General features: G+C 58.2%; 1 protein-coding gene across 1 annotated transcript; it reads right to left on the bottom strand.

The window, feature by feature from the left end:
• Positions 1-109: 109 nt before the first annotated feature.
• LOC106864493 (myosin-6-like) lies at positions 110-26,191 on the bottom strand. The gene is made up of 38 exons (XM_088164670.1): positions 25,991-26,191; positions 24,403-24,546; positions 23,167-23,323; positions 21,860-21,887; positions 21,654-21,762; positions 21,460-21,552; positions 20,840-20,903; positions 20,633-20,731; positions 20,428-20,531; positions 17,320-17,458; positions 16,962-17,230; positions 15,487-15,657; positions 15,042-15,351; positions 14,884-14,957; positions 14,670-14,757; positions 14,467-14,584; positions 14,260-14,383; positions 13,697-13,833; positions 13,474-13,600; positions 13,252-13,380; positions 12,892-13,134; positions 12,111-12,287; positions 11,866-12,011; positions 11,695-11,785; positions 10,731-11,120; positions 10,064-10,190; positions 9,831-9,949; positions 8,751-8,947; positions 7,994-8,177; positions 7,759-7,924; positions 7,254-7,378; positions 6,865-7,173; positions 6,301-6,504; positions 5,498-5,623; positions 5,145-5,420; positions 3,324-3,419; positions 2,167-2,301; positions 110-1,470 (listed from the first exon to the last, which is right to left on the bottom strand). The coding sequence occupies exons 1-38, from the start codon at positions 26,189-26,191 to the stop codon at positions 1,450-1,452; spliced, it is 5,817 nt and encodes a 1,938-aa protein (XP_088020796.1). The 3' UTR covers positions 110-1,449.
• Between the last annotated feature and the right edge of the window lie 100 nt (positions 26,192-26,291).

The raw sequence follows: 26,291 nt of genomic DNA, 5'->3' as shown, positions 1-26,291 counted from the left end.
ATGTCCCCCAATGTCCCCCCAGTGTCCCCATTGATGTCCCCATTGATGTCCCCATTGATGTCCCCATTGATGTCCCCAATGTCCCCAATGTCCCCCCAATGTCCCCATTGATGTCCCCAATGTCCCCAATTAAAGCTCACTCCTGCTGCTGCTCAGGGTCGTGTTTTTGGGGTGGGCGTGGCCGAGGGGACATTGTGTCCCCCCCCTGTGGCTCGTTAATTAATTAATCGATTGATTAATTAATTAATTAATTAATAATGGCATCGGGGTCCCCTCGTCTTGGACGGGGGGTGGGGGGTGGTGAGAGGGGGGAGGGTCCATTGTGGGGGTGGGGGTCACTCATGGTGACCATCGTCATCATCATCATCATCATCATCATCATCATCTTCATCATCATCATCATCATCAAGTCCATCATGGCCGTGGTGGGTCCATCATCATCATCATCACCATGGGGGTCACTCCTGGTGGTCATTGGGTCATTCATGGTGGCCATCATCATCTTCATCTTCATCATCATCACCATGGGTGGTCACTCATGGTGGTCATTGGGTCATTCATGGTGACCATCATCATCTTCATCTTCATCATCATCACCATGGGTGGTCACTCATGGTGGTCATTGGGTCATTCATGGTGACCATCATCATCTTCATCTTCATCATCATTATCATGGGTGGTCACTCATGGTGGTCACTCCTGGGTGGTCACTCCTGGTGGTCATTGGGTCACTCCTGGTGGTCATTGGGTCACTCGTGGTGGCATCGTGGGGGTCACTCATGCCATGGTTGGGGTCACTCCTGGGTGGTCACTCCTGAGTGGTCACTCATGGTGGTCATGGGGTCACTTGTGACGTCATGGGGGTCACTCATGGTAGTCATTGGGTCACTCCTGGGCGGTCACTCAGGGCGGTCACTCAGGGTGGTCATTGGGTCACTCAGGGCGGTCACTCAGGGCGGTCACTCAGGGTGGTCACTCAGGGTGGTCACTCAGGGCGGTCACTCAGGGCGGTCACTCAGGGTGGTCACTCAGGGCGGTCACTCAGGGTGGTCATTGGGTCACTCAGGGCGGTCACTCAGGGTGGTCACTCAGGGTGGTCACTCAGGGTGGTCATTGGGTCACTCAGGGCGGTCACTCAGGGCGGTCACTCAGGGCGGTCACTCAGGGTGGTCATTGGGTCACTCAGGGCGGTCACTCAGGGCGGTCACTCAGGGCGGTCACTCAGGGTGGTCATTGGGTCACTCAGGGTGGTCACTCAGGGTGGTCACTCAGGGCGGTCACTCAGGGCGGTCACTCAGGGCGGTCACTCAGGGTGGTCATTGGGTCACTCAGGGCGGTCACTCAGGGCGGTCACTCAGGGCGGTCACTCAGGGTGGTCATTGGGTCACTCAGGGCGGTCACTCAGGGCGGTCACTCAGGGTGGTCACTCAGGGTGGTCACTCAGGGCGGTCACTCCTCATCGTGCAGCTTCTGGAGTGGGATGGGAGAGAAGAGAGAATGTCCGGGGGGACAGGAGGGGACAGAGGTGACAGGTGACAGGTGTCACAGAGGTGACACAGGTGACAGGTGACAGGTGACAGGGGTCACAGAGGTGACAGGTGACAGGTGTCACAGGGGTGACAGGGGTGACAGGGGTGACAGAGGTGACAGGGGTGACAGGGGTGCCAGGTGTGACAGGGGTGACAGGTGTGACAGGTGTGACAGGTGTGACAGAGGTGACAGGTGTGCCAGGTGTGACAGGGGTGACACAGGTGACAGGTGACAGGTGACAGGGGTCACAGAGGTCACAGGGGTGACAGGTGTGACAGGTGTCACAGGTGTCACAGGTGTCACAGAGGTGACAGGTGACAGGTGACAGGTGTGACAGGTGTGACAGGGGTCACAGAGGTCACAGGGGTGACAGGTGTGACAGGTGTGACAGGTGTGACAGGTGTGACAGGTGTGACAGGGGTGACAGAGGTGACAGGTGCCAGGTGTGACAGGTGTGACAGGTGTGACAGGTGTGACAGGTGTGACAGGTGTGACAGGTGTGACAGAGGTGACAGGTGTGACAGGTGCCAGGTGCCAGGTGTGACAGGTGTGACAGAGGTGACAGAGGTGACAGGGGTGACAGGTGCCAGGTGTGACAGGTGTGACAGGGGTGACCAGGGTGACATGAGGCCCCACCTTGGCGCCGAAGTCGCGGCTCCTGGCTCTCAGTTTGTTCACCTGGCTCTCGGCCATGTCCGCGCGCTCCTCGGCCTCGTCCAGCTCGTGCTGCGCCTTCCGGAACTTGGCCAGGTTGGTGTTGGCCTGTTCCTCCTGGGGGGAGGGGTGGGCGACGTCACGGGGGTGGCACCGGACAGGTGGGGACGTGCTGGTGCCACCCCACCCCCCCGGGGATGAGATGGTTCCGTCCGTCTGTCCGTCCCCCCCGTGGCGCCGCCCGTGGATCCGTCCATCGATGGCGGCTCCAAACATCCACGGATTCCAAAATCCACCATCCAAAATCCATCATCCAAAATCCACCACCCAAAATCCACCACCCAAAATCCACCATCCAAAATCCACCACCCAAAATCCACCACCCAAAATCCACCATCCAAAATCCACCATCCAAAATCCACCACCCAAAATCCACCATCCATCCCTCCATCCATGGATTCCTCCCCTCCATCCCAGAATTCCATCCCAGAATTCCATCCATCCATCATCCAAATTCCATAATCCATCCCTCCATCCCAGAATTCCATCCATGTATCCCAGAATTCCATTTTCCCATCCCAGAATTCCGTTTTCCCATCCCAGAATTCTGTTTTTCCATCCCGGAATTCTGTTTTTCCATCCCAGAATTCCGTTTCCCCATCCCAGAATTCCGTTTCCCCATCCCAGAATTCCATGTCCCCATCCCAGAATTCCATTTCCCATCCCAGAATTCCGTTTCCCCATCCCAGAATTCCGTTTTCCCATCCCAGAATTCCATTTTTCCATCCCAGAATTCCATTTTTCCATCCCAGAATTCCGTTTTTCCATCCCAGAATTCCATTTCCCATCCCAGAATTCCGTTTCCCCATCCCAGAATTCCGTTTCCCCCATCCCAGAATTCCATTTCCCATCCCAGAATTCCGTTTCCCCATCCCAGAATTCCATTTCCCATCCCAGAATTCCGTTCCCCCATCCCAGAATTCCGTTTTCCCATCCCAGAATTCCATTTCCCCATCCCAGAATTCCATTTCCCCATCCCAGAATTCCATTTCCCCATCCCAGAATTCCATTCCCCCATCCCAGAATTCCGTTTTCCCATCCCAGAATTCCGTTTTTCCCTCCCCCGTCCCCTCACCCACCGCCTCCTCCGCCTGTCTCTTGTAGGATTTCACTTTCATCTGCAGTTTGTCCACGAGCTCCTGCAGCCTCAGCAGATTCTTCTTGTCCTCCTCGGTCTGTGGGGACAGGGACGGGGACAGGGACAGGGATGGGGACAGGGATGGGGACAGGGACAGGGATGGGGACAGGGACGGGGACAGGGGACAGGGATGGGGACAGGGATGGGGACAGGGATGGGGACAGGGACAGGGACAGGGACAGGGACAGGGATGGGGACAGGGACAGGGACAGGGACAGGGACAGGGATGGGGACAGGGATGGGGACAGGGACAGGGACAGGGACAGGGACGGGGACGGGGACGGGGATGGGGATGGGGATGGGGACAGGGATGGGGACAGGGACAGGGACAGGGACAGGGATGGGGACAGGGACAGGGACAGGGACAGGGATGGGGACAGGGACAGGGATGGGGACGGGGATGGGGATGGGGATGGGGATGGGGATGGGGATGGGGACAGGGATGGGGACAGGGACGGGGACGGGGACGGGGATGGGGATGGGGATGGGGACAGGGATGGGGACAGGGGACAGGGGACAGGGACGGGGACAGGGACGGGGATGGGGACAGGGATGGGGACAGGGACAGGGATGGGGACAGGGATGGGGATGGGGATGGGGACAGGGATGGGGACAGGGACAGGGACGGGGACAGGGATGGGGACAGGGACGGGGATGGGGACAGGGACAGGGACAGGGGACAGGGACAGGGACGGGGACAGGGACAGGGACAGGGACAGGGATGGGGACAGGGATGGGGATGGGGACAGGGATGGGGACAGGGACAGGGATGGGGATGGGGACAGGGATGGGGACAGGGACGGGGACAGGGACGGGGATGGGGACAGGGACAGGGACAGGGACACCTCAGTTTCCCTTCCCAGACACTTCCTGTGCCCTCCTGGCCACCAGCTCCGTGTTCTGGGCCACCCAAGGAATGCTCTGGGTCATCTTTGTCCCTGGGGCCACCATCTCTGCCAGGTGTCCCACAGGTGTGACAGAAAAGGCTGGGCTGGTAATGGCTTCACCTGGCAGGTGAGTTTGATCCACCCAGGTGGTGACACCTGGTGCCTGAGCTCCATGACCCACCTCAAGGGTCTCACCTGGTGGTTGAGTCTCACCTGGTACCTGATCTCCGTGACCTATCCAGGTGTTCTCACCTGAGCCTCACCTGGTAGCTGAGCTCCTTGGTTCACTCCCATGGTCCCACCCCCATGTTCTCACCTCCACGTTCTCACCTGTGCCTGGTTCTCACCTGTACCTGCTCCTCACCTGTACTTGCTCCTCACCTGTACCTGGTCCTCACCTGTACCTGCTCCTCACCTGTGCCTGGTTCTCACCTGTACCTGGTTCTCACCTGTACCTGCTCCTCACCTGTACCTGGTCCTCACCTGGTAGCTGAGCTCCCTGACCCATCCCCACATTCTCACCTGTACCTGCTCCTCACCTGTACCTGCTCCTCACCTGTGCCTGGTCCTCACCTGGTAGCTGAGCTCCCTGACCCATCCCCATGGTCTCACATCTGTGTTCTTTCCTCCAAGGTCTCACCTCCATGTTCTCACCTGTACCTGCTCCTCACCTGTACCTAGCCCTCACCTGTACCTGCTCCTCACCTGTACCTGGTTCTCACCTGCACCTGGTTCTCACCTGTGCCTGGTTCTCACCTGTACCTGCTCCTCACCTGTACCTGCTCCTCACCTGTACCTGGTTCTCACCTGTGCCTGGTTCTCACCTGTACCTGCTCCTCACCTGTGCCTGGTTCTCACCTGTGCCTGGTTCTCACCTGGTAGCTGAGCTCCTTGAGGCGCCGCTCTGATTTCCTCATGCCCTTGACGCTCTCGGCGTTTCTCTTCTGCTCGGCCTCGAGCTCGTTCTCGAGCTCCCTCACCCGGCCCTGCAGCTTCTGCAGCTCCTTCTTGCCGCCCTTGAGCGCCAACTGCTCGGCCTCGTCCAGGCGGCCCTGCAGGTCGCGGATGGTTTGCTCCATGTTCTTCTTCATCCTCTCCAGGTGCGCGCTCGTGTCCTGCTCCTTCTTCAGCTCCTCGGCCATCATGGCCGCCTGGTTGTGGGGGGACAAGTCCGTGGCAGGTGGTGGGTGGTGGCCCCCAGTGGGGGTGGTCTCGGGGCTGCACTCACGTCGGTGACGGCTTTCTTGGCTTTCTCCTCGGCGTTGCGGCACTCCTGGACGGCCTCTTCCACCTCTGCCTGCAGCTGGGAGATGTCGCCCTCCATCTTCTTCTTCTGGTTGATGAGGCTGGTGTTCTGGGGGGGGGCGGGGAGGGGTCTCAGGGGGCGGCCCGGGGGCTGCTGTCCCATCCCCCCACTGCCCCCTGGACTTGGAACCTTCCATTGACCAACCCAACCTTCCATTGACCAACCCAACCTTCCATGGACCAACCCAACCTTCCATTGACCACCCCAACCTTCCATTGACCAACCTGACCTTCCATGGACCAACCCAACCTTCCATTGACCAACCCAACCTTCCATTGACCAACCCAACCTTCCATGGACCAACCCAACCTTCCATTGACCAACCTAACCATCCATTGACCAACCCGACCTTCCATTGACCAACCCAACCTTCCTTGGAACAACCCAACCTTCCATTGACCAACCCGACCTTCCATTGACCAACCCAACCTTGCCTGGGTCAACCCAACCTTCCATGGACCAACCCAACCTTGCTTGGACCAACCCAACCTTCCATGACCAACCCAACCTTCCATGGACCAACCCAACCTTCCATTGACCAACCCAACCCTTCTTGGACCTTCTTTAGACCAACCCAACCCTTCAGGAGAAGTTGGGCCTGTGGACTCCACACCGCTCCGAGCCACCTCGAGGTCCCCAAACCGAGCACCCAGAGCTGTTTCTCCTGGGCTGCCCCATCCTTGGCCGGAGGTGGCCGCTCACCTGGCAGGCAGGTGAGGTCTCACCTGTGAGTGGAGGAGCTGGACCCTCTCGCTGGCCTCGATCAGCTCCTGCTCGGCCAATTTCCGAGCCCTCTCGGTTTGTTCCACCAGAGCACGGAGCTCCTCGAGCTCCGCCTGCAGCAGCGCGTTCCTGCGCTCCACCATGGCCACGTTCTCCTTCAGCTCCTCCCCGAAGCTCGCCGCCGCGTCCAGCTGCACCTGGGTGTCCTGGGGGGTGGGATCGGGGTGGTGGGATCACCTGGCTATGGGTGGTGGGATCACCTGGCTATGGGATAATGGGACCACCTGGCTATCGTGTGGGGGGATCACCTGGCCATGGGTGGTGGGATCACCTGGCCATGGGGTGGTGGGATCACCTGGCCATGGGGTGGGGGGATCACCTGGTCATGGGGTGATGGGATCACCTGGCCATGGGGTGGGGGGAAGGGGGTGGTGGGTCCATTGAACCATCCCAGTTGGGTGGTGGAACCTCCAACACACCAAGATCTCCATGGACAGGAACCTCCAGGTACCTCCATGTCCCCATGGACAGGCCCCTCCCACCCCTCCCCGCTCGCGGACAGGTACCTTCAGGTAACCCTGCAGAGCCTTGACCTGCTTCTGGGCCTCGTTGGCACCACGGTTGGCGTGGCTCAGCTGGATCTCCATCTCGTTGAGGTCGCCCTCCATCTTCTTCTTCAGCCTCAGCGCCTCGTTACGGCTCCGGGTCTCGGCGTCCAGCGACGTCTGCAGCGACTCCAGCACGCGCAGGTGGTTGCGCTTCACCTGCTCCATCTCCTCCTCCTTCTCGCCCAATTTCCGCTCGTACTCCGCCTTCACCTGGTTGAACTCCAGCTGCGCCCTCAGGATCTTCCCCTCCTCGTGCTCCAGCGAGGCCTGGGGTGGGGACAGAGAGGACCTTGAGGGGCACGGAGGGTGGGTGTCACACCTGGAGGGGACAGGGAGGTTTGTCCCACCTCGGCCTCCTCCAGAGCGGCTTGGAGCTCCAGCTTCTCGGCGTCCAGCTGTTTGCGGATCTTCTCCAGCTCGTGGATGGATTTGTTGCCGGCGCCGAGCTGCTCGGTCAGGTCCGAGATCTCCTCTGGCCAGGTGAGATCCCCGTCAGACCCGTGGGAATGGGGGGGACGGGGTTTGGGGTCACCTGAACTGGAAGGTGTCCCTGGGTGGGGTCTACCCAATGCTGCACTCAACACAACCCAACCCAACTCAACCCAACTCAACCCAACCATGTGGAGACTCTTCATTTCAACCCAACCAAACTCAACCCAGCCATGTGGAGATTCTTCATTTCAACCCAACCCAACCACGTGGAGACTCTTCATTCCAACCCAACCTGGCACCGAGCTGCTCGGTCAGGTCTGAGATCTCCTCTGCCCAGGTGAGATCCCCATCAGACCCCGTGGGAACGGGGGGGAACGCCCAGGTGGGCATGGGGGGGGGGGGGGGGACCTGTGGTGTCACCTTGGAGGTTCTTGTTCTCCCTCTTGAAGGTCTCCAGGTGCTCCAGGGACTCCTCGTAGATGTTCCTCAGCTTGAAGAGGTCGGTGCTGAGCGTCCTGGCCTCCTTCTGCGACGCCTCCAGCTCCGTCTGCGACTCCTCGAACTTCTGCTTCCACTCGGCCAACACCTGGGGACATCCAGGTGTCACCTCGCAGCCACCTGGCCCCGCCCCCCCCAACCTGCCACGCCCGCCCACCTTGTCGAAATTCCTCTGTTTCTTGTCCAGGGCTGCGGCCGCGGCGTTCGAGCGCTCCACGTCGGCCATCAGGTCCTCGATCTCGTTCTGCAGCCGGTGCTTGGTTTTCTCCAGCGAGGAGCATTTGGCGTTGACGGCCTCCACGGCCTCCTCGGCCTCCTGCAGCCTCTGTGCCAGCTTCTTCCTGCCCCAGGGACCACCTGGGCTCACCCACGGGCCAGGTGGGGCAGCTCAAACCTTCTCCCACCCGGCCATGGGTCAAGGTTCTGCTCTGCACCTCCTCTACCATCTCCAGGTCACTCTGCTCGCTCCAGAACCTTCTCCAGGGGGTGGTTCCAACTCTGACCCCACAGAAATCATCCATGGGGAGGTGACTCAACCTCTAGAACCTTCTCCAGATCCTTTTCTGTTGGTTTCCACCTCCCCAACCCCACAGAATCTCCATCCGTGGGTCATGACTCACTTGGCCTCCTCCAGAACCTTCTCCAGAACCTTCTCCAGTGAGTGCTCTCCACTCTGAACCCACAGGAGCCGTCCATGGGGAGGTGGCTCAACCTCTGAAACCTCCAGAACCTTCTCTAGAACCTTCTCCAGTGCATGGTCTCCACCCCTCTGACCCCCACAGAAGCTCCATGAATGGGATGATGACTCACTTGGCCTGCTCCAAAACCTCAAAACCTTCTCCAGACCCTTCTCCAGTGGCTGCTCTCCACCCCTCTGACCCCACACGATCCCCACCCAGGGCGCCATGACTCACTTGGCCTCCTCCAGCTCCTCGGTGCGTTGGATGGCGTCAGTCTCGTACTTGGTTCTCCACTGGGCCACCTCGGAGTTGGCCTTGGAGAGCGAGCGCTGGAGCTCGGCCTTGGCCTCGCTCTCCTCCTCGTACTGCTCCCGCAGCAGGTCCCCGTCGTGCCGGGCCGACTGCAGCGCGTGCGCCAGCGCGTTCTTGGCCTGCTCAGGGGACGGCGGCACCGTCGTGTCTCGGTCACCCGGAGACCCCTTGGGTGCCTCTGGCTCAGCAGGAGCTGATCTTTGGCACCACAACCCAACCAGATCTTCTGGAGACCAACCCAACCCTATTTGGACCTTCCATTGGCCAACCCTCCTTAGACCACTTTAGATCAACGTGATAATCTTTGGACCTTCCATTGACCAACCCAACCTCTTCCAGGTCAACCCAATCCTATTTGGACCTTCCATTGGCCAACCCAACCTCTTCCAGGTCAACCCAATCCTATTTGGACCTTCCATTGACCAACCCAACCTCTTCCAGGTCAACCCAACCCTATTTGGACCTTCCATTGACCAACCCAACCTCTTCCAGGTCAACCCAACCTTCCCTACACCTTCTTGACCATTGGATCCAGGTCAACTTGAGCTTCTTGGGGTTTCCAGCCCAGCAGGAGCTGCTCTTTGGCACCACAACCCAACCAGACCTTCTGGAGACCAACCCAATCTTCTCCAGACCAACCCAACCCTATTTGGACCTTCCACAGTGGAACCTCTCTTAGATGGAAGCACTGCAGATGGACCAACCCAACCCAACCCAGCCCAACCCAGCCCAGCCCAACCCAACCCAATCCAGCCCAACCCAACCCAGTCATTCCATCCCAACCCAACTGAACCCAACTGAACCCAGCCCAACCCAACCCAGCCCAACCCAGCCCAATCCAGCCCAACTCAACCCAGCCCAATTCAACCCAACTCAACCCAACCCAACCCAACCCAACCCAACCCAACCCTTCTGAACCAATGACCACAAAGGTGAAGGACACCTGTGTCCCACCTGGACCCTCCCCCACCCCAGATCTTCTCACCCCCCACCAGGCCCCACCTTCATCTCCTCCTCCAGCTGCCTCCTCAGGTCCTCCAGCTGTTGGGTGTAGGAGACCTTCCCGCGGGTCAGCTGCGACACCAGCGCCTCCTTCTCCTCCAGCTGCCGCGACAGCTCACCTGCACGGGGGGGGGGGGGGCGGGGCTTCAGGTGTGGGCTGGGGGGAAGGTGGGCTGGGGGATGGGGGTTCAGCCATGGGGGAGGGGGAGGGGCTGGTTTGGGTCAGCTCCCACCGTTCTCCGTCTGCAGCTTGGCCCGATGGGTGTTGGCGTCGTTGAGGACGCGTTGGGTCTCCTCCAGCTTGGCCAAGTGCTCGGCAGCCTGGTCCTCCATGGAGCGCGACACCTTCTCCATGGCCACCTGTGGGAGGGGCCAGAGGCCACGGGGGAGTGCACATGACCCATTGCTGGCCATGGCCAAGGCCGGGGGGGACGGGGTTTGGGGTCACCTGAACTGGAAGGTGTCCCTGGGTGGGATCCACCCAATGCTGCACTCAACCCAACCCAACCATGTGGAGACTCTTCAGCTCAACCCAACTCAATCCAACTCAACCCAACCCAACCATGTGGAGACTCTTCAGCTCAACCCAACCCAACTCAATTCAACTCAACCCAACCATGTGGAGACTCTTCAGCTCAACCCAGCTCAACCCAACCCAACCACTTGGAGACTCTTCAGCTCAACCAGCTGAAGCTTCTTCAACACAACTCAACCCAACAAGGTGGATGCTCAACCCCAACTCAACCAGCTGGAGACTCTTCAGCCCAACTTAACCCAACCCAACCCGGTCTGGTGGAAGATGTCCCTGCCCATGGGTTGATGGAACTGGATGATCCCGTTGGTCCTGCCCCACACAAACCATCCCATAATTCCCTGCTCTCCATCTCAACCTCCTCCTACCTTAGACTTGATCAGCTGCTCCACGTTGGCGCTGAGGTCGTCCAGCTCCAGCTTGAGCTCGCTCTTCTCCTTCTCCAGCTTCTGCTTGACTCGCTGGAGGTTGTCCAGCTGCTCTCCCAGCTCGGCCACGCTGTCGGCGTGTTTCTTCCTCAGCGCGGCCGCCGTGGCCTCGTGCTGCAGCGTGGCCTCCTCCAGGTCCCTCCTCAGCTTCTGGAATTCCGCCTCCCTCTTCTTGTTGAGCTCCAGCTGGGCCGAGGTGGCGCCTCCGGCCTCCTCCAGCCGCTCGCTGAGCTCCTCCAGCTCCCGCGACAGCTCCGAGCGTTGCTTCTCCACCTTGGCTCGGCCCGTCCGCTCGGCCTCCAGCTCCTCCTCCAGCTCCTCGATCCGCGCCTGCGTGCCAAGAAAGTGCTGGGTTGGGATCCACCAAATCCCTCCACTCAACCCAACCCAAGCAGCTTGGGACGCTTTAACCCAACTCAACTCAACCCAACCCAACCCAACCCAACCCAACAACTGGAGACCATTCAAGTAAGCCCAACCAGTTGGAGACCCAACCCAACCAGCTGGAGATCATTCAAGTCAACCCAAACCACATGGAGACCCAACCCAACTCAACCAGCTGGAGATCGTTCAAGTCAACCCAACCAGTTGGAGATCCAACCCAACTCAACCAGCTGGAGATTGTTCAAGTCAATCCAACCAGTTGGAGACCCAACCCAACCCAACAACTGGAGACCATTCAAGTAAGCCCAGCCAGCTGGAGACCATTCAAGTCAACCCGACCAGTTGGAGACTCTTCAACCCCACCAAAACCAACCCATCTAAGTGGAGCCTCTTCTACTCAGCCCAACCACCTTGACACTCTCCAATGCAACCATCAGGTTTACTCTTCAACCCAACCCAACCACCTGGAGGTTCTCCAGTCCAACCCAAACAGACACGGAGCCAACTTTTCCCCCCCCACCTGTAGCTCCTTCAGTTTTTTCTGGAGCTGCAGAGCCAGGGCCTGCTCGTCCTCGATCCTGCTGTTCTGCTGGTGGATCTCAAACTCCTTCCTGTGGAGGAAGGGGAGGCAGGTGAGGCCTCACCTGTGACCCTCGACTGGACCTCACCTGGCAGGAGGATCCAGCCTCACTTCTTGAGCTTCTCCTCCAGCTGCTGCTTGTCGTTCTCCAGATCCATGATGTTCTCCTGGGTCAGCTTCAGGTCGCCTTCCAGTTTTCTCTTGGCCCGTTCCAGGTCCATCCTGATCTTCTTCTCCTGCTCCAGGGAGCCTTCGAGCTGTGAGGGAACCCAGAAATGAGGAGAAACCTCAACTTTTGCTCCTCTTCACCCCGGAAGTTCCTCGGGAGGTCCTGGGGTGGGTCCAGCCACACTCACGTCGTCCACTTGCTGTTCCAGCTTGACCTTGCCCTTGGTCAAGGTGTTGACTTTGTCTTCCTCGGCCTGCAGGTCGTCCAGGGTCTGCTGGTGGGATTCCTGCAGAGCTTTCTTCTCCTTGGCCAGTTTGGCGATGCTCTCGTCCAGCCCCGCCATCTCCTCCGTCAGGTTCTTGACCTGTGGGAGGAGGGTCCAGGGTGGGGCGGAGTCGGGGCAGGTTGATGTTCACCTCAGCCAATGAGGTTGTTTCAAAGCAGGGGAACCCAAAGGATCTTGGGTATTCTCGGTGAGCTCAACCCAATCAACGTTGGATCTTCTCAACCTGCCTTGGGTATCCTCAACCCAACCCAGCCTTGGGTGTCTTCAACTCAATATCTCATGTCTTCTGCACCCACCTCAACCATCCTTGGTCATCCCAACTCAACCCAGCCCAACACAACTCAACTCAACCTAACCATCCTTGGTCATCTCAACCCAACCCAACCAATTTGTGTCTCACCAACCCAACTCAACCCAACCATCCTTGGTTGTCTCAACCCAACCCAACCCAACCAATTTGTGTCTCACCAACCCAACTCAACCCAACCATCCTTGGTCATCCCAACCCAATCCAACTCAACCCAACCCAACCAATTTATGTCTCCTCAACCCAACCATCCTTGGTCATCTCAACCCAACCCATCCCAACCCAACCAGCCTTGAGTCTCCTCAACCCAACCCAACAAGGCTGAGCAGACTCAAGTCCCCTCACCTTGAGGCCAAGGCCTCTCCCCACCCTCACCTTGTTTTCGGTGGCGTGTTTCTCCTTCTCCACCTTGGCCAGGGTCAGCTCCAGGTCATCAATGTCCTTCTTCAGCTCCGAGCACTCGTCCTCCAGCTTCCTCTTCTTGGCCGTCAGCTCGGCGTTCATCTCCTCCTCATCCTCCAGCCTCTCGGTCAGCTCCTTCACCTTGGCCTCCAGCTGGATCTTGTTCTTGATCAGTTGGTCACAGCGCTCCTCGGCGTCGTTCAGGTTGTCCTGCTCCTGTTGGGGGGGGCGGGGGGGGGGTGAGGCGGGGTCATCCCAGGGGGTGGTGGGGGTGGTGGGGGTGGTGGTCACCCCCATGGCGTGGGGTTTTTTTTGGGGGGTGATCTCACTCACAGCCTGCACTTGCAGCTGGAGGTCGTTCTTCTCCTGCAGCATGGACACCATCTTCTCCTCCAGCTCCTTCCGCCGCGCCTCCGACTTCTCCAGGGCGTCCTTGAGCCGCCCGTACTCCTCCTTCATGTTCTGCTCCAGGAGAGACCCCGAGGGGGTCAGAGACCCTCACCCAACACCCCCAAACCATCGGTGATCCCGCCCTGCCCCACCCACTCCTCCCACCTGCATCTCCTTCTCCGTCTCGGCGCTCTTCAACAAGGGCTTGATCTTGAAGTAGAGCTTCATCCACGGCCAGTTCTTCACGCCCATGAAGGCCCGGAGGTTCCACTGGATCACCAGCAGCGCGTCCCTACGACGAGGAGGAAGAGGAGGAGGAGGAGGGCACAGGTGCCACCACGTCCCCAAGCAGGTGAGCAGGTGAGCAGAAAGTCCAACCCCGCCTCACCGGCGCTCCACGATCTTCTTGAACTCGAGGCGCATGAGCTGCCCCCGCGCCCGCGCCTGGATTCGCGTGAGGATGCGGGAAAGGCGCTCGTCCCGCATCTCCTCCAGCTGCCCCAGGAGCCCCGCCTTGAAGAAGACCTGAGGGGAGGGACAGGTGGACACGGGGATGGACAGGTGGACACGGGGATGGACATGGGGATGGACAGGTGGACATGGGGATGGACAGGTGGATATGGGGATGGACAGGTGGACAGGTGATGGACATGGGGAGGGACAGATGGACACAGGGATGGAGAGATGGACATAGGGATGGACAGGTGGACACGGGGAGGGACAGGTGGACAGGGGATGGACAGGTGGACACGGGGATGGACAGGTGGACACAGGGAGGGACAGGTGGACATGGGGAGGGACAGGTGGATATGGAGATGGACACAGGGATGGACACGGGGATGGACAGGTGGACACAGGGATGGACAGGTGGACACGGTGATCCTGGGACCACGAGGTCCACGTTCACCTTGGATGGTGGCACCACAGGTGACAGAGACCCCACGGCCTCACCTTGGTGTGCCCAAACTTGTACTGGTTGTGGTCGATGTCGATGGAGCCCAGGAGTTTCTCGGCGCCTTTGCGGCTGTCGATGAACTGCCCCTCGGGGATGGCCGCGGGGTTCAGGATGCGGTACCTGGGGGTCAGACAGGACGTGACCCCCCGAGTTCAGCCCCGGTGGGGTCGTCCCCTGTCCCCAAACCCCCTCCTGGTCCCCACCGCTGGCGGAAGTCCCCGTAGAGGATGCGGTTGGGGAAGCCCTTGCGGCAGATGCGGATTCCCTCCAGGACCCCGTTGCAGCGGAGCTGGTGCATGACCAGGGCGTTGTCCATCACACCTGGATGGGGGGGATGGGATACAGGTGAGGGGTCAACCACGAGCCACGCCCACACCCCAACCTCCCCTCCCCACCCTGGGCTCACCCGGCTCCTTCCGCTCGTTGGGGACGAGGCAGCGGACGAAGTGGGGGTGGGTGGTCTTGAGGTTGGCCATCAGCTTGTTGAGGTTCTCCTGGCGAGGAGAGGGGAGGGTGACCAATGGGAGAGCGGGGGAGGGGCCGAGGGGAGGTGGGACCACCCTCCACACCGGGGGTTCTCCTCCCCCCGCCCCACAGAGGATCCAGGGCGGGTCCCTCACCCGGTGCAAGGCTGAGACCGTCTGGAAGGAGGAACCTTTCTTCTTGGCTCCTTTGCCCTTCCCGCTGTCGCCACCTGCCGAGGAGAGCGCTGGGGTGAGGTGGGGACAATGACAACCCCCCCGTGGGCGTTGTCTTCTCCACCCCTTCCATCACCCACCAGAATCCGCCCCGGCGTAGTTGGAGAAGAGGTGGGCCAAGAGCTTGAGGGCGGATTTCTGGTAGAGCCCCACCACGGTCTCGTTGAGGGGGTCCTTGTTCTTCTCCAGCCAGCCCAGGATGTTGTAGTCCACGGTGCCGGCGTAGTGCACGAGCGAGAAATGAGCCTCGGACTTGCCCTTGACGTTCCGCGGCTTGCCGAAATTGGCCGACTTGCCCAGGTGGTTGTCGTAGAGTTTGGACTTGAAGGTCATGTCCGAGGCCTTGGGGAACATGCACTCCTCCTCCAGGATGGACATGATCCCCATGGGCTGGGGACAAGCGGATCTCGTCGGCCGGAGAGGACGCACCGAGGACACCCCAAAATCTGCTCGTGGGGCACCCAACTGGATGGGTCCTCATCCCTCAACCCCCCGAGCCCCCCGAGCCCCCCGGGGTGGTGGCACCTTCTCGATGAGGTCGATGCAGGCCTGCAGGTCCATGCCGAAGTCGATGAACTCCCACTCGATGCCCTCCTTCCTGTACTCCTCCTGCTCCAGCACGAACATGTGGTGGTTGAAGAATTGCTGCAGTTTCTCGTTGGTGAAGTTGATGCAGAGCTGCTCAAAGCTGTTGAACTGGGGGAGGAGAGGGAGGGGTGGGGGGGTGGAGGCTGTAGGGTCAACTCAACACTCAATGGGGTCAACTCAACACTCAATGGGGTCAACTGAACACTCAACGGGGTCAACTCAACACCCAATGGGGTCAACTCAACACCCAATGGGGTCAACTCAACTCCCAATGGGGTCAACTCAACACTCAGTGGGGTCAACTCAACACTCAACGGGGTCAACTCAACTCCCAATGGGGTCAACTCAGCACTCAATGGGGTCAACTCAACACCCAACGGGGTCAACTCAACACCCAATAGGGTCAACTCAACTCCCAATGGGGTCAACTCAGCACTCAATGGGGTCAACTCAACACCCAATGGGGTCAGCTCAACACTCAGCGGGGTCAACTCAACAACCAATGGGGTCAACTCAACAACACCCAATGGGGTCAACTCAGTCCATGGGGTCAACTCAAAAACCAACGGGGTCAACTCAACTCTCAATGGAGTCAACTCAACACTCAATGGGGTCAACTCATCAATACCCAATGGGGTCAACTCAACACTCAATGGGGTCAACTCATCAACACTCAATGGGGTCAACTCATCAACACCCAATGGGGTCAACTCAACACTCAGTGGGGTCAACTGAACACTCAACGGGGTCAACTCAACACCCAATGGGGTCAACTGAACACCCAACGGGGTCAACTGAATCCATGGGGTCAACTCAACACCCAATGGGGTCAACTCAACACTCAACGGGGTCAACTCAACACCCAATGGGGTCAACTCAACTCCCAATGGAGTCAACTCAACACTCAATGGGGTCAACTCAACTCTCAACGGGGTCAACTCAACACCCAATGGGGTCAACTCAACACCCAACGGGGTCAACTCAACAACCAATGGGGTCAACTCAACAACACCCAATGGGGTCAACTCAGTCCATGGGGTCAACTCAACACCCAACAGGGTCAACTGAGTCCATGAGTCAACTCAACACTCAGTGGGGTCAACTCATCAACACCCAATGGGGTCAACTCAACACTCAGTGGGGGCAACAGAACATCCAGTGAGATCAGTGGGGCCAAGATGAGACCCAAAGGGTTCCAAACGATGCCCAGTGTGGTCAAGAGGACCAACTCAACACCCAAAGGGCTCAACGCCCAATGGCATCCATGAGATCAACACTCAACGATGCCAACTCAAAGACCCAAATCCCCCCCCGAGGTTTCACCGTGAAGCTGCGGGAGATCCACTCAACACCCAACCAGCTCAAAGGCACCCCCGAAACGCCCAAGGCCGCTGCCCCGCCCCGAGCCTCACGTCGAAGATCTCGAATCCGGCGATGTCCAGGACGCCGATGAAATATTGCCGCGGCTGCTTGGTGTCCAGAGAGTTGTTGATCCTCACCACCATCCAGTTGAACATCTTCTCGTAGATGGCCTTGGCCAAGGCGCCGATGGAGTAGTAGACCTGCTGGACGCTCTGGCCCTTGGTCACGTACTCGTTGCCCACCTTGACGCGCGGGTGGCACAAACCCTTGAGGAGGTCGGCCGAGTTCAGCCCCATCAGGTACGCGGATTTGTCGGCATCTGCGGAGCGGGACAGGCGCGCTCAGGTGTGACCTCACCTGGTGAGCCCACCCTGAGGCGTCACCCCCCCATCCCTCGTCCCGACTCGCCTTCGGTGCCGTCGGGCTCCGCCTGCTCCTCCCGCTGCTTCTGCTTGAATTTCATGTTGCCGAAGTGCATGATGGCGCCCGTCAGCTTGTAGACGCCGGCCTTCTCCTCGGCCGTGAAGCCCAGGACATCAAAGGCACTCTGGGAAGGGGGGAGGGGCGGGGCCAGGTGAGGGCGTGGCCTCTGCTGTGATGGTCACCAGGCGAGGGTAACACCCACTGGCCTTGCACTCGTTGGCCAATGGGGACACATCCAGCCATGGGCTCGTCCATGGACGTGTTGGTTTGTCCATGGCCCATTGGTCCAGCTCAGGACTCGTTAATTCCTGGATCCATCCATGCATCCATCATCCATCCATCATCCATCATCCATCCATCATCCATCATCCATCATCCATCATCCATCCATCATCCATCCATCATCCATCATCCATCATCCATCATCCATCATCCATCATCCATCATCCATCCATCATCCATCCATCATCCATCATCCATCCATCCATCATCCATCCATCCATCATCCATCATCCATCATCCATCCATCATCCATCCATCATCCATCCATCATCCATCCATCATCCATCATCCATCCATCATCCATCCATCCATCATCCATCATCCATCCATCCATCATCCATCCATCCATCATCCATCATCCATCATCCATCCATCATCCATCATCCATCATCCATCCATCCAACCATCCATCATCCATCCATCATCCATCATCCATCCATCATCCATCCATCCATCATCCATCCATCATCCATCATCCATCCATCATCCATCCATCATCCATCATCCATCATCCATCCATCATCCATCCATCATCCATCCATCATCCATCATCCATCATCCATCATCCATCCATCCATCATCCATCATCCATCATCCATCATCCATCATCCATCCATCCATCATCCATCATCCATCATCCATCCATCCATCATCCATCATCCATCATCCATCATCCATCCATCCATCCATCCATCATCCATCCATCATCCATCATCCATCCATCATCCATCCATCATCCATCATCCATCATCCATCATCCATCCATCCATCATCCATCATCCATCATCCATCATCCATCATCCATCCATCCATCCATCATCCATCATCCATCCATCATCCATCCATCATCCATCATCCATCCATCCATCATCCATCATCCATCATCCATCCATCCATCATCCATCATCCATCATCCATCATCATCCATCATCCATCATCCATCCATCATCCATCCATCATCCATCATCCATCCATCCATCCATCCATCCATCATCCATCCATCCATCATCCATCATCATCCATCATCCATCATCCATCCATCATCCATCCATCATCCATCATCCATCATCCATCCATCATCCATCATCCATCATCCATCATCCATCATCCATCATCATCCATCATCCATCATCCATCCATCATCCATCCATCATCCATCCATCATCCATCCATCCATCCATCATCCATCCATCATCCATCATCCATCATCCATCCATCATCCATCATCCATCCATCCATCATCCATCCATCATCCATCATCCATCATCCATCATCCATCCATCATCCATCCATCATCCATCCATCATCATCCATCATCCATCATCCATCCATCATCCATCCATCATCCATCATCCATCATCCATCCATCCATCATCCATCATCCATCCATCATCCATCCATCCATCCATCCATCATCCATCATCCATCATCCATCCATCATCCATCCATCCATCATCCATCCATCCATCATCCATCCATCCATCCATCATCCATCCATCATCCATCCATCCATCATCCATCCATCCATCCATCCATCATCCATCCATCATCCATCCATCCATCATCCATCCATCATCCATCATCCATCATCCATCCATCATCCATCATCCATCATCCATCCATCCATCCATCCATCATCCATCCATCATCCATCATCCATCATCCATCCATCCATCATCCATCCATCATCCATCCATCCATCATCCATCCATCCATCCATCCATCATCCATCCATCATCCATCCATCATCCATCCATCCATCCATCCATCCATCATCCATCCATCATCCATCATCCATCATCCATCATCCATCCATCATCCATCATCCATCATCCATCATCCATCCATCCATCATCCATCCATCCATCATCCATCCATCCATCCATCATCCATCCATCATCCATCCATCATCCATCCATCCATCCATCCATCCATCATCCATCCATCATCCATCCATCCATCCATCATCCATCCATCATCCATCATCCATCCATCCATCCATCCATCATCCATCATCCATCATCCATCATCCATCATCCATCCATCCATCATCCATCATCCATCCATCCATCCATCATCCATCCATCATCCATCCATCATCCATCCATCCATCCATCCATCCATCATCCATCCATCATCCATCATCCATCCATCATCCATCCATCATCCATCATCCATCATCCATCCATCATCCATCATCCATCCATCATCCATCCATCATCCATCCATCCATCATCCATCCATCATCCATCATCCATCCATCATCCATCCATCATCCATCATCCATCCATCCATCCATCATCCATCCATCCATCATCCATCATCCATCATCCATCCATCATCCATCATCCATCCATCATCATCCATCATCCATCATCCATCATCCATCATCCATCATCCATCCATCCATCATCCATCATCCGTCATCCATCCATCCATCATCCATCATCCATCATCCATCCATCATCATCCATCATCCATCATCCGTCATCCATCCATCCATCATCCATCATCCATCCATCCATCATCCATCCATCCATCATCCATCATCCATCCATCCATCATCCATCCATCCATCCATCCATCCATCATCCATCCATCCATCATCCATCATCCATCATCCATCATCCATCCATCCATCCATCATCCATCCATCATCCATCATCCATCCATCCATCATCCATCCATCCATCCATCATCCATCCATCATCCATCATCCATCCATCCATCATCCATGGACTCATCCCTCCCTCCTCCCACCCCTCCCCCCACCCCTCCCCTCACCCCTCACCCCTCCCCTCCCCCACTCACATCGGTGGCCATCAGCTCCTCGGCGTCGTCGATGGACGCCACGCTCACCTCTCCCTGGGACACGTAGCCGTAGTCGTAGGGGTTGGAGGTGACGAGCAGCATCTCTGGTGTGGGATGGAGACCCCCCTGAGCATTCCCAGAATCCCAAATCCCCCCCAAATTTCCCTTTTGGGTGGGAAGGAGCAGCCCCCGGGGCCGGGCTCACCCAGCAGCTCCGGCTTCTTGTTGGAGAGGATCTGGTAGAAGATGTGATAATTGCGCTCGGCCTTGAGCTGGAAGATGACGCGGGATTTCTCCAGCAGGTCTGCGAGGGGGGATGGGGGGGGGGGGGATGAGTGAGGAGGGGGTTGGGGACGGACGGACGGACGGAGCCCAACCCCCCCCCCCCCCCCCCCCCCCCGTGGGCACTCACAGGTCTCGATGTCGGCCGACGCCAACTTCCCGGTGGCCCCGAAGTGGATCCGGATGAATTTCCCCTGGAGGGGGGGGAGGGTTGTGTGGGGCCAGAGGTGGGACCCCACAGGACCCATAGAGAGACCCTGCCCCATAGACCCCACCCCACAGGGCCCATAGAGAGACCCTGCCCCATAGATCCCACCCCACAGGACCCATAGAGAGACCCTGCCCCATAGATCCCACCCCACAGGACCCATAGAGAGACCCTGCCCCATAGATCCCACCCCCCAGGACCCATAGAGACACCCTGCCCCATAGATCCCACCCCATAGACCCCACCCCACAGGACCCATAGAGAGACCCTGCCCCATAGATCCGACCCCATAGACCCCACCCCACAGGGCCTAGAGAGAGACCCTGCCCCATAGATCCCGCCCCACAGGGCCCATAGAGAGACCCTGCCCCATAGATCCCACCCCATAGATCCCACCCCATAGACCCTGCCCCATAGATCCCGCCCCATAGACTCCATCCCATGAACATCATACAAAGATCCTGCCCCATAAACCCCATCCCATAGACCCCACCCCCATTCCCCGCCCCCCATTCCCCGCCCCCATTCCCCGCCCCACTCACGAATCTGGAGGAGTTGTCGTTCCTCACGGTCTTGGCGTTGCCGAAGGCCTCGAGCGCGGGGTTGGCCTGGATGATTTGATCCTCCAGGGTGCCCTGGGTGGGTGGGGGTTGGGTTGGGGGGGTTGGGTGACACCACAGGTGTGGACACGCCCAGGTGACCCCACCCCTCCCCCCGAGGGGGGCGTGGCCAGTACCTTGCTGCTGTTGGCCGCCTCCTTCTTGCGGTCGCCGATGGCGGCGATGCTGGCGAAGTATTGGATGACGCGTTTGGTGTTCACCGTTTTCCCCGCCCCCGACTCGCCCCTGGGGGGGAGAGGTCACCTGAGGGGGTCACCTGGCGGGGGGAGGGGTCAGCTGATCCCACCCCACACCTGTGTGGGGAGGGGGGCGGGGCACTCACGTGATGAGGATGGATTGGTTCTCACGGTCTGTGGGGGGAGAGAGGGGGGGAGGGGGGTGAGGACGGGGCTTCAAAGCGCACCTGTACAGGTGAGGAGCAGGTCAAGGTGATGTGGGGGGGATTGGGGAGCTCCACCTGCCCAGGTGAGCACAGGGTTGGGAGGTGTGGAGGGTCTTTGGGGGGGGGTCTCCAACCTTTCCCAGGTAAGGTGGGACAAGATTTGGGGGGGTCTTGGGGTGGGGGATGGGGGTCTCCACCTGCCCAGGTGAGCACCAGGTCAGGTGGGACCAGGTCGGGGATCTTGGGGGGTCTCCACCTGCCCAGGTGAGCACAGGGCTGGGAAGTGTGGAGGGTCTTTGGGGGGGGGTCTCCAACCTTTCCCAGGTAAGGTGGGACAAGATTTGGGGGATTTGGGGGTGGGGGGTCTCGGGGGGGGTTCCCACCCCTCCAGGTGCGTCCCGGCTCAGGTGTGACCAGACTGTGACAATTTGGGGAATTTTGGGTTCTCTTCTCTCCCAGTTGAGATTGGTCAAAAACTGGGAGGAACTACTGGGGGACTTGGATGTCCCCAGGTGAGCCCAGGTGAGCCCCAGATGTCTCCAGGTGAGCCCCAGATGTCTCCAGGTGTCCCCAGGTGTCCCCAGGTGAGCCCTAAGTGTCCCCAGATATGCTCAGGTGAGCTCTAAGTGTCCCCAGGTGAGCCCCCAGGTGTGCCCACGTGTCCCCAGGTGTCCCCAGCTGACTCCAGGTGTGCCCAGGTGAGCCCCGGTTGTCCCCAGGTGTGCCCAGATGTGCCCAGGTGAGCTTTAAGTGTCCCCAGCTGTCCCCAGCTGTCCACAGGTGAGTCCCCAGGTGTGCCCAGGTGTCCCCAGCTGTCCCGAGGTGTCCCCAGGTGAGTTCCCAGGTGTCCCCAGGTGTGCCCAGGTGAGCTCTAAGTGTCCCCAGGTGTTCCCACCTGCCCCCAGATGTGTCCCCAGCCCCAGGTGAGTCCCCAGGTGTGCCCAGGTGTGCCCAGGTGTCCCCAGGTGAGCCCCAGGTGTCCCCAGGTGTGCCCAGGTGGGTCCCAGGTGTCCCCAGGTGAGTCCCCAGCTGTCCCCAGGTGTGCCCAGGTGTGCCCAGGTGAGCTCTAAGTGTCCCCAGGTGTCCCCAGGTGTGCCCAGGTGAGCTCTAAGTGTCCCCAGCTGTCCCCAGGTGTCCCCAGGTGTGCCCAGGTGTGCCCAGGTGAGTCCTCAGCTGTCCCCAGGTGAGTCCCCAGGTGTGCCCAGCTGTCCCCAGCTGTCCCCAGGTGTGCCCAGGTGTGCCCTCACCTGTCAGCATGTACTGGTAGGCGTTGTCGGAGATGGAGAAGATGTGGGGCGGGACCTCGTTGCGTTTCTTGCCCCGGTACGCGGCCACCACTTGGGGGTCGTACACGGGGAGCCACTTGTAGGGGTTGACGGTGACGCAGAACAGCCCCGAGTAGGTCTGGGGGGGGGAGGGGCGGTCAGGGGACACCCCCCGGGACAGGTGAGGGGGAGGGGACAGCCAGGTGTGCGGGGGGACAGACAGGTGAGGGGGTTTGGGGGGGTCTAGGGGGGGTTTAGGGGTCCAAAAATTCGATATTTTGGGTCTGGGGGGGCAAATTTGGGGTCCCAGGTTTGGATATTTTGGGTCTGGGGGGGATTGGGGGGGTGGGGACATCCCCCAGGGACAGGTGTGGGGGAGGGGACAGACAGGTGAGGGGTTTTGGGGGGTCCAGGGGGGGTTTAGGGGTCCCAGGTTTGGATCTTTTGGGTCTGGGGGGGGGTCCCTGTCCCCATTTTTAGGGTTTTCCCTCCCCATTTTTTTATGGCCCCCTCCCCATTTTAGCCCTCCCCCTCCCCCATTTTCGGGTTCCCCTGATTTTTAGGGTTCTCCCCCCATTTTTGGGGTCTCCCCCTCCCCATTTTCACTCTCCCCTCCCCAATTTTTGGTGTCTCCCCCCTTTTTTAGGGTCTCCCCCTCCCCATTTTTAGGGTTCTCCCCCTCCCCCATTTCCTCACCCCCCCTTTTTTAAGGGCTCCCCCCCATTTTCGGTGTCTCCCCCTCCCCATTTGGGTCTCTCCCCCTCCCCATTTTTGGTGTCCCCCTCCCCATTTTTAGGGTCTCCCCTCCCCATTTTTAGGGTCTCCCCTCCCCATTTTCAGTCTCCCCCCTCCCCATTTTCGGTGTCTCCCCCTCCCCATTTTAGGGTCTCCCCCCCCCCATTTTCGGTGTCTCCCCCTCCCCATTTTCTGTGTCCCCCTCCCCATTTTTCGAGGTTTCTCTCCCCATTTCAGTCTCCCCCTCCCCATTTTCAGTCTCCCCCTCCCCATTTTCGGTGTCTCCCCCTCCCCATTTTAGGGTCTCCCCCCCCCCCATTTTCGGTGTCTCCCCCTCCCCATTTTCTGTGTCCCCCTCCCCATTTTTCGAGGTTTCTCTCCCCATTTTCAGTCTCCCCCTCCCCATTTTCGGTGTCTCCCCCTCCCCCCATTCCCATTTCTGTACATTTCTCCCTGTTTCTCTATTTTGGGGAGGGGTCTCACGTAGATCATCCAGGCCCGGTAGCGCTCGCGGAGGTTGAAGAGCACGGCGGGCTCGTGCAGGAAGGTCAGCATGGCCATGTCCTCCATCCTGTCAAACTTGGGGGGGTTCTGCTGCAGCACCTGCCCCTCCCCCACCCTCACCGTCTGCGGGGGGGGGAGGGGTCACCGGGCTGAGGTGGCTCCTCCCCTCCCCCACACACACACACACTGATGTCACCTGTGCCGCACCTGTGCAGCCTTGGTCACCCCAACCCCCCAACCCCCCCCAAAAAAAATGGTCCCGTGAGAGACCCCCCGGGACACCCCAAAATGTCCCCAAGGTCCTCAAAATGTCCCCAAAATGTCCCCAAATCTCCCCAAAATGTCCCCAAAATCTCCCCAAATGTCCCCAAAATGTCCCCAAATGTCCCCAAATGTCCCCAAATGTCCCCAAAATGTCCCCAAATCTCCCCAAAATGTCCCCAAAATCTCCCCAAATGTCCCCAAAATGTCCCCAAATGTCCCCAAATGTCCCCAAATGTCCCCAAAATGTCCCCAAATGTCCCCAAATGTCCCCAAAATGGACCCAAATGGCCCCAAAATGTCCCCCAAATGTCCTCAAATGTCCCCAAATGTCCCCAAAATGTCCCCAAATGTCTCAAAATGTCCCAAAATGGCCTCAAATGTCCCCTAAATGTCCCCAAATCTCCCCTAAATGTCCCCAAAAGTCCCCAAATGTCCCCAAAATCTCCCCAAATCTCCCCAAAATGTCCCCAAATGTCCCCCCAAAATGACCCCAAATATCCCCATCCCCCCTAAATGTCCCCTAAATGTCCCCAAATGTCCCCAAATGTCCCCAAATCTCCCCTAAATGTCCTCCAAATCTCCCCCCAATGTCCTCAAATGTCCCCAAATCTCCCCTAAATATCCCCAAATTGTCCCCAAATGTCCCCAAATGTCCCCAAAAGTGTCCCCAAATGTCCTCAAATGTCCCCAAATGTCCCCAAATGTCCCCTAAATGTCCTCAAATGTCCCCAAATGTCCCCAAATGTCCCCTAAATGTCCTCAAATGTCCCCAAATGTCCCCAAATGTCCCCAAATGTCCCCTAAATGTCCTCCAAATGTCCCCAAAATGACCCCCAAATGTCCCCAAATCTCCCAAAATGTCCCCAAAATGTCCCCCAATGTCCCGAAATGTCCCCAAACATCCCCCAATATCCCCAAATGTCCCCAAATCTCCCCAAATCTCCCCAAATGTCCCCCAATGTCCCCCTAAATGTCCCCAAATGTCCCCAAATGTCCCCAAAATCTCCCCTAAATGTCTCAAAATGTCCCAAAATGGCCTCAAATGTCCCCCCAAATGTCCCCACATGTCCCCAAATGTCCCCCAAATGTCCCCAAAATCTCCCCCAAATCTCCCCAAAATGTCCCCAAATGTCCCCCCAAAATTACCCCAAATATCCCCATCCCCCCTAAATGTCCCCTAAACGTCCCCAAATGTCCCCAAATCTCCCCTAAATCTCCCCAAAATGTCCCCAAATCTCCCCAAATTGTCCCCAAATGTCCCCAAAATGTCCCCCCCCCCGTCCCCCCCCGTCCCCGCTGTCACCTCCCCCAGCTCGGTCTCCACGGTCACGCTGTCGCCATCTCTGTCCTTCACTCGCCCGCGGACGAACTCGAGCGTGGGGTGGGGCACGAAGCACTCGGCGCGGGGATCGAACGGGCGAGTGGTGGCCGCCAGGCGCTCGCGCTCGTCCGGCCGCAGGAACGGAGCGGCGGGACCCAGAGCGGCCAGCACGGCGTCGGTCATGGCTACCAGGGACAGGAGTGGGCTACCATGGCTACCAGGGACAGGGATTGGGCTACCATAGACAGGGATTGGGCTACCATAGACAGGGATTGGGCTACCA

The sequence above is a fragment of the Sturnus vulgaris genome, chromosome 1, assembly GCF_052056855.1.
Source record: "Sturnus vulgaris isolate bStuVul1 chromosome 1, bStuVul1.hap1, whole genome shotgun sequence".
Taxonomy (NCBI): domain Eukaryota; kingdom Metazoa; phylum Chordata; class Aves; order Passeriformes; family Sturnidae; genus Sturnus; species Sturnus vulgaris.
The sequence above is the reverse complement of the archived record's forward strand: the minus strand, read 5'-3'. Positions and strand labels throughout refer to the sequence as shown.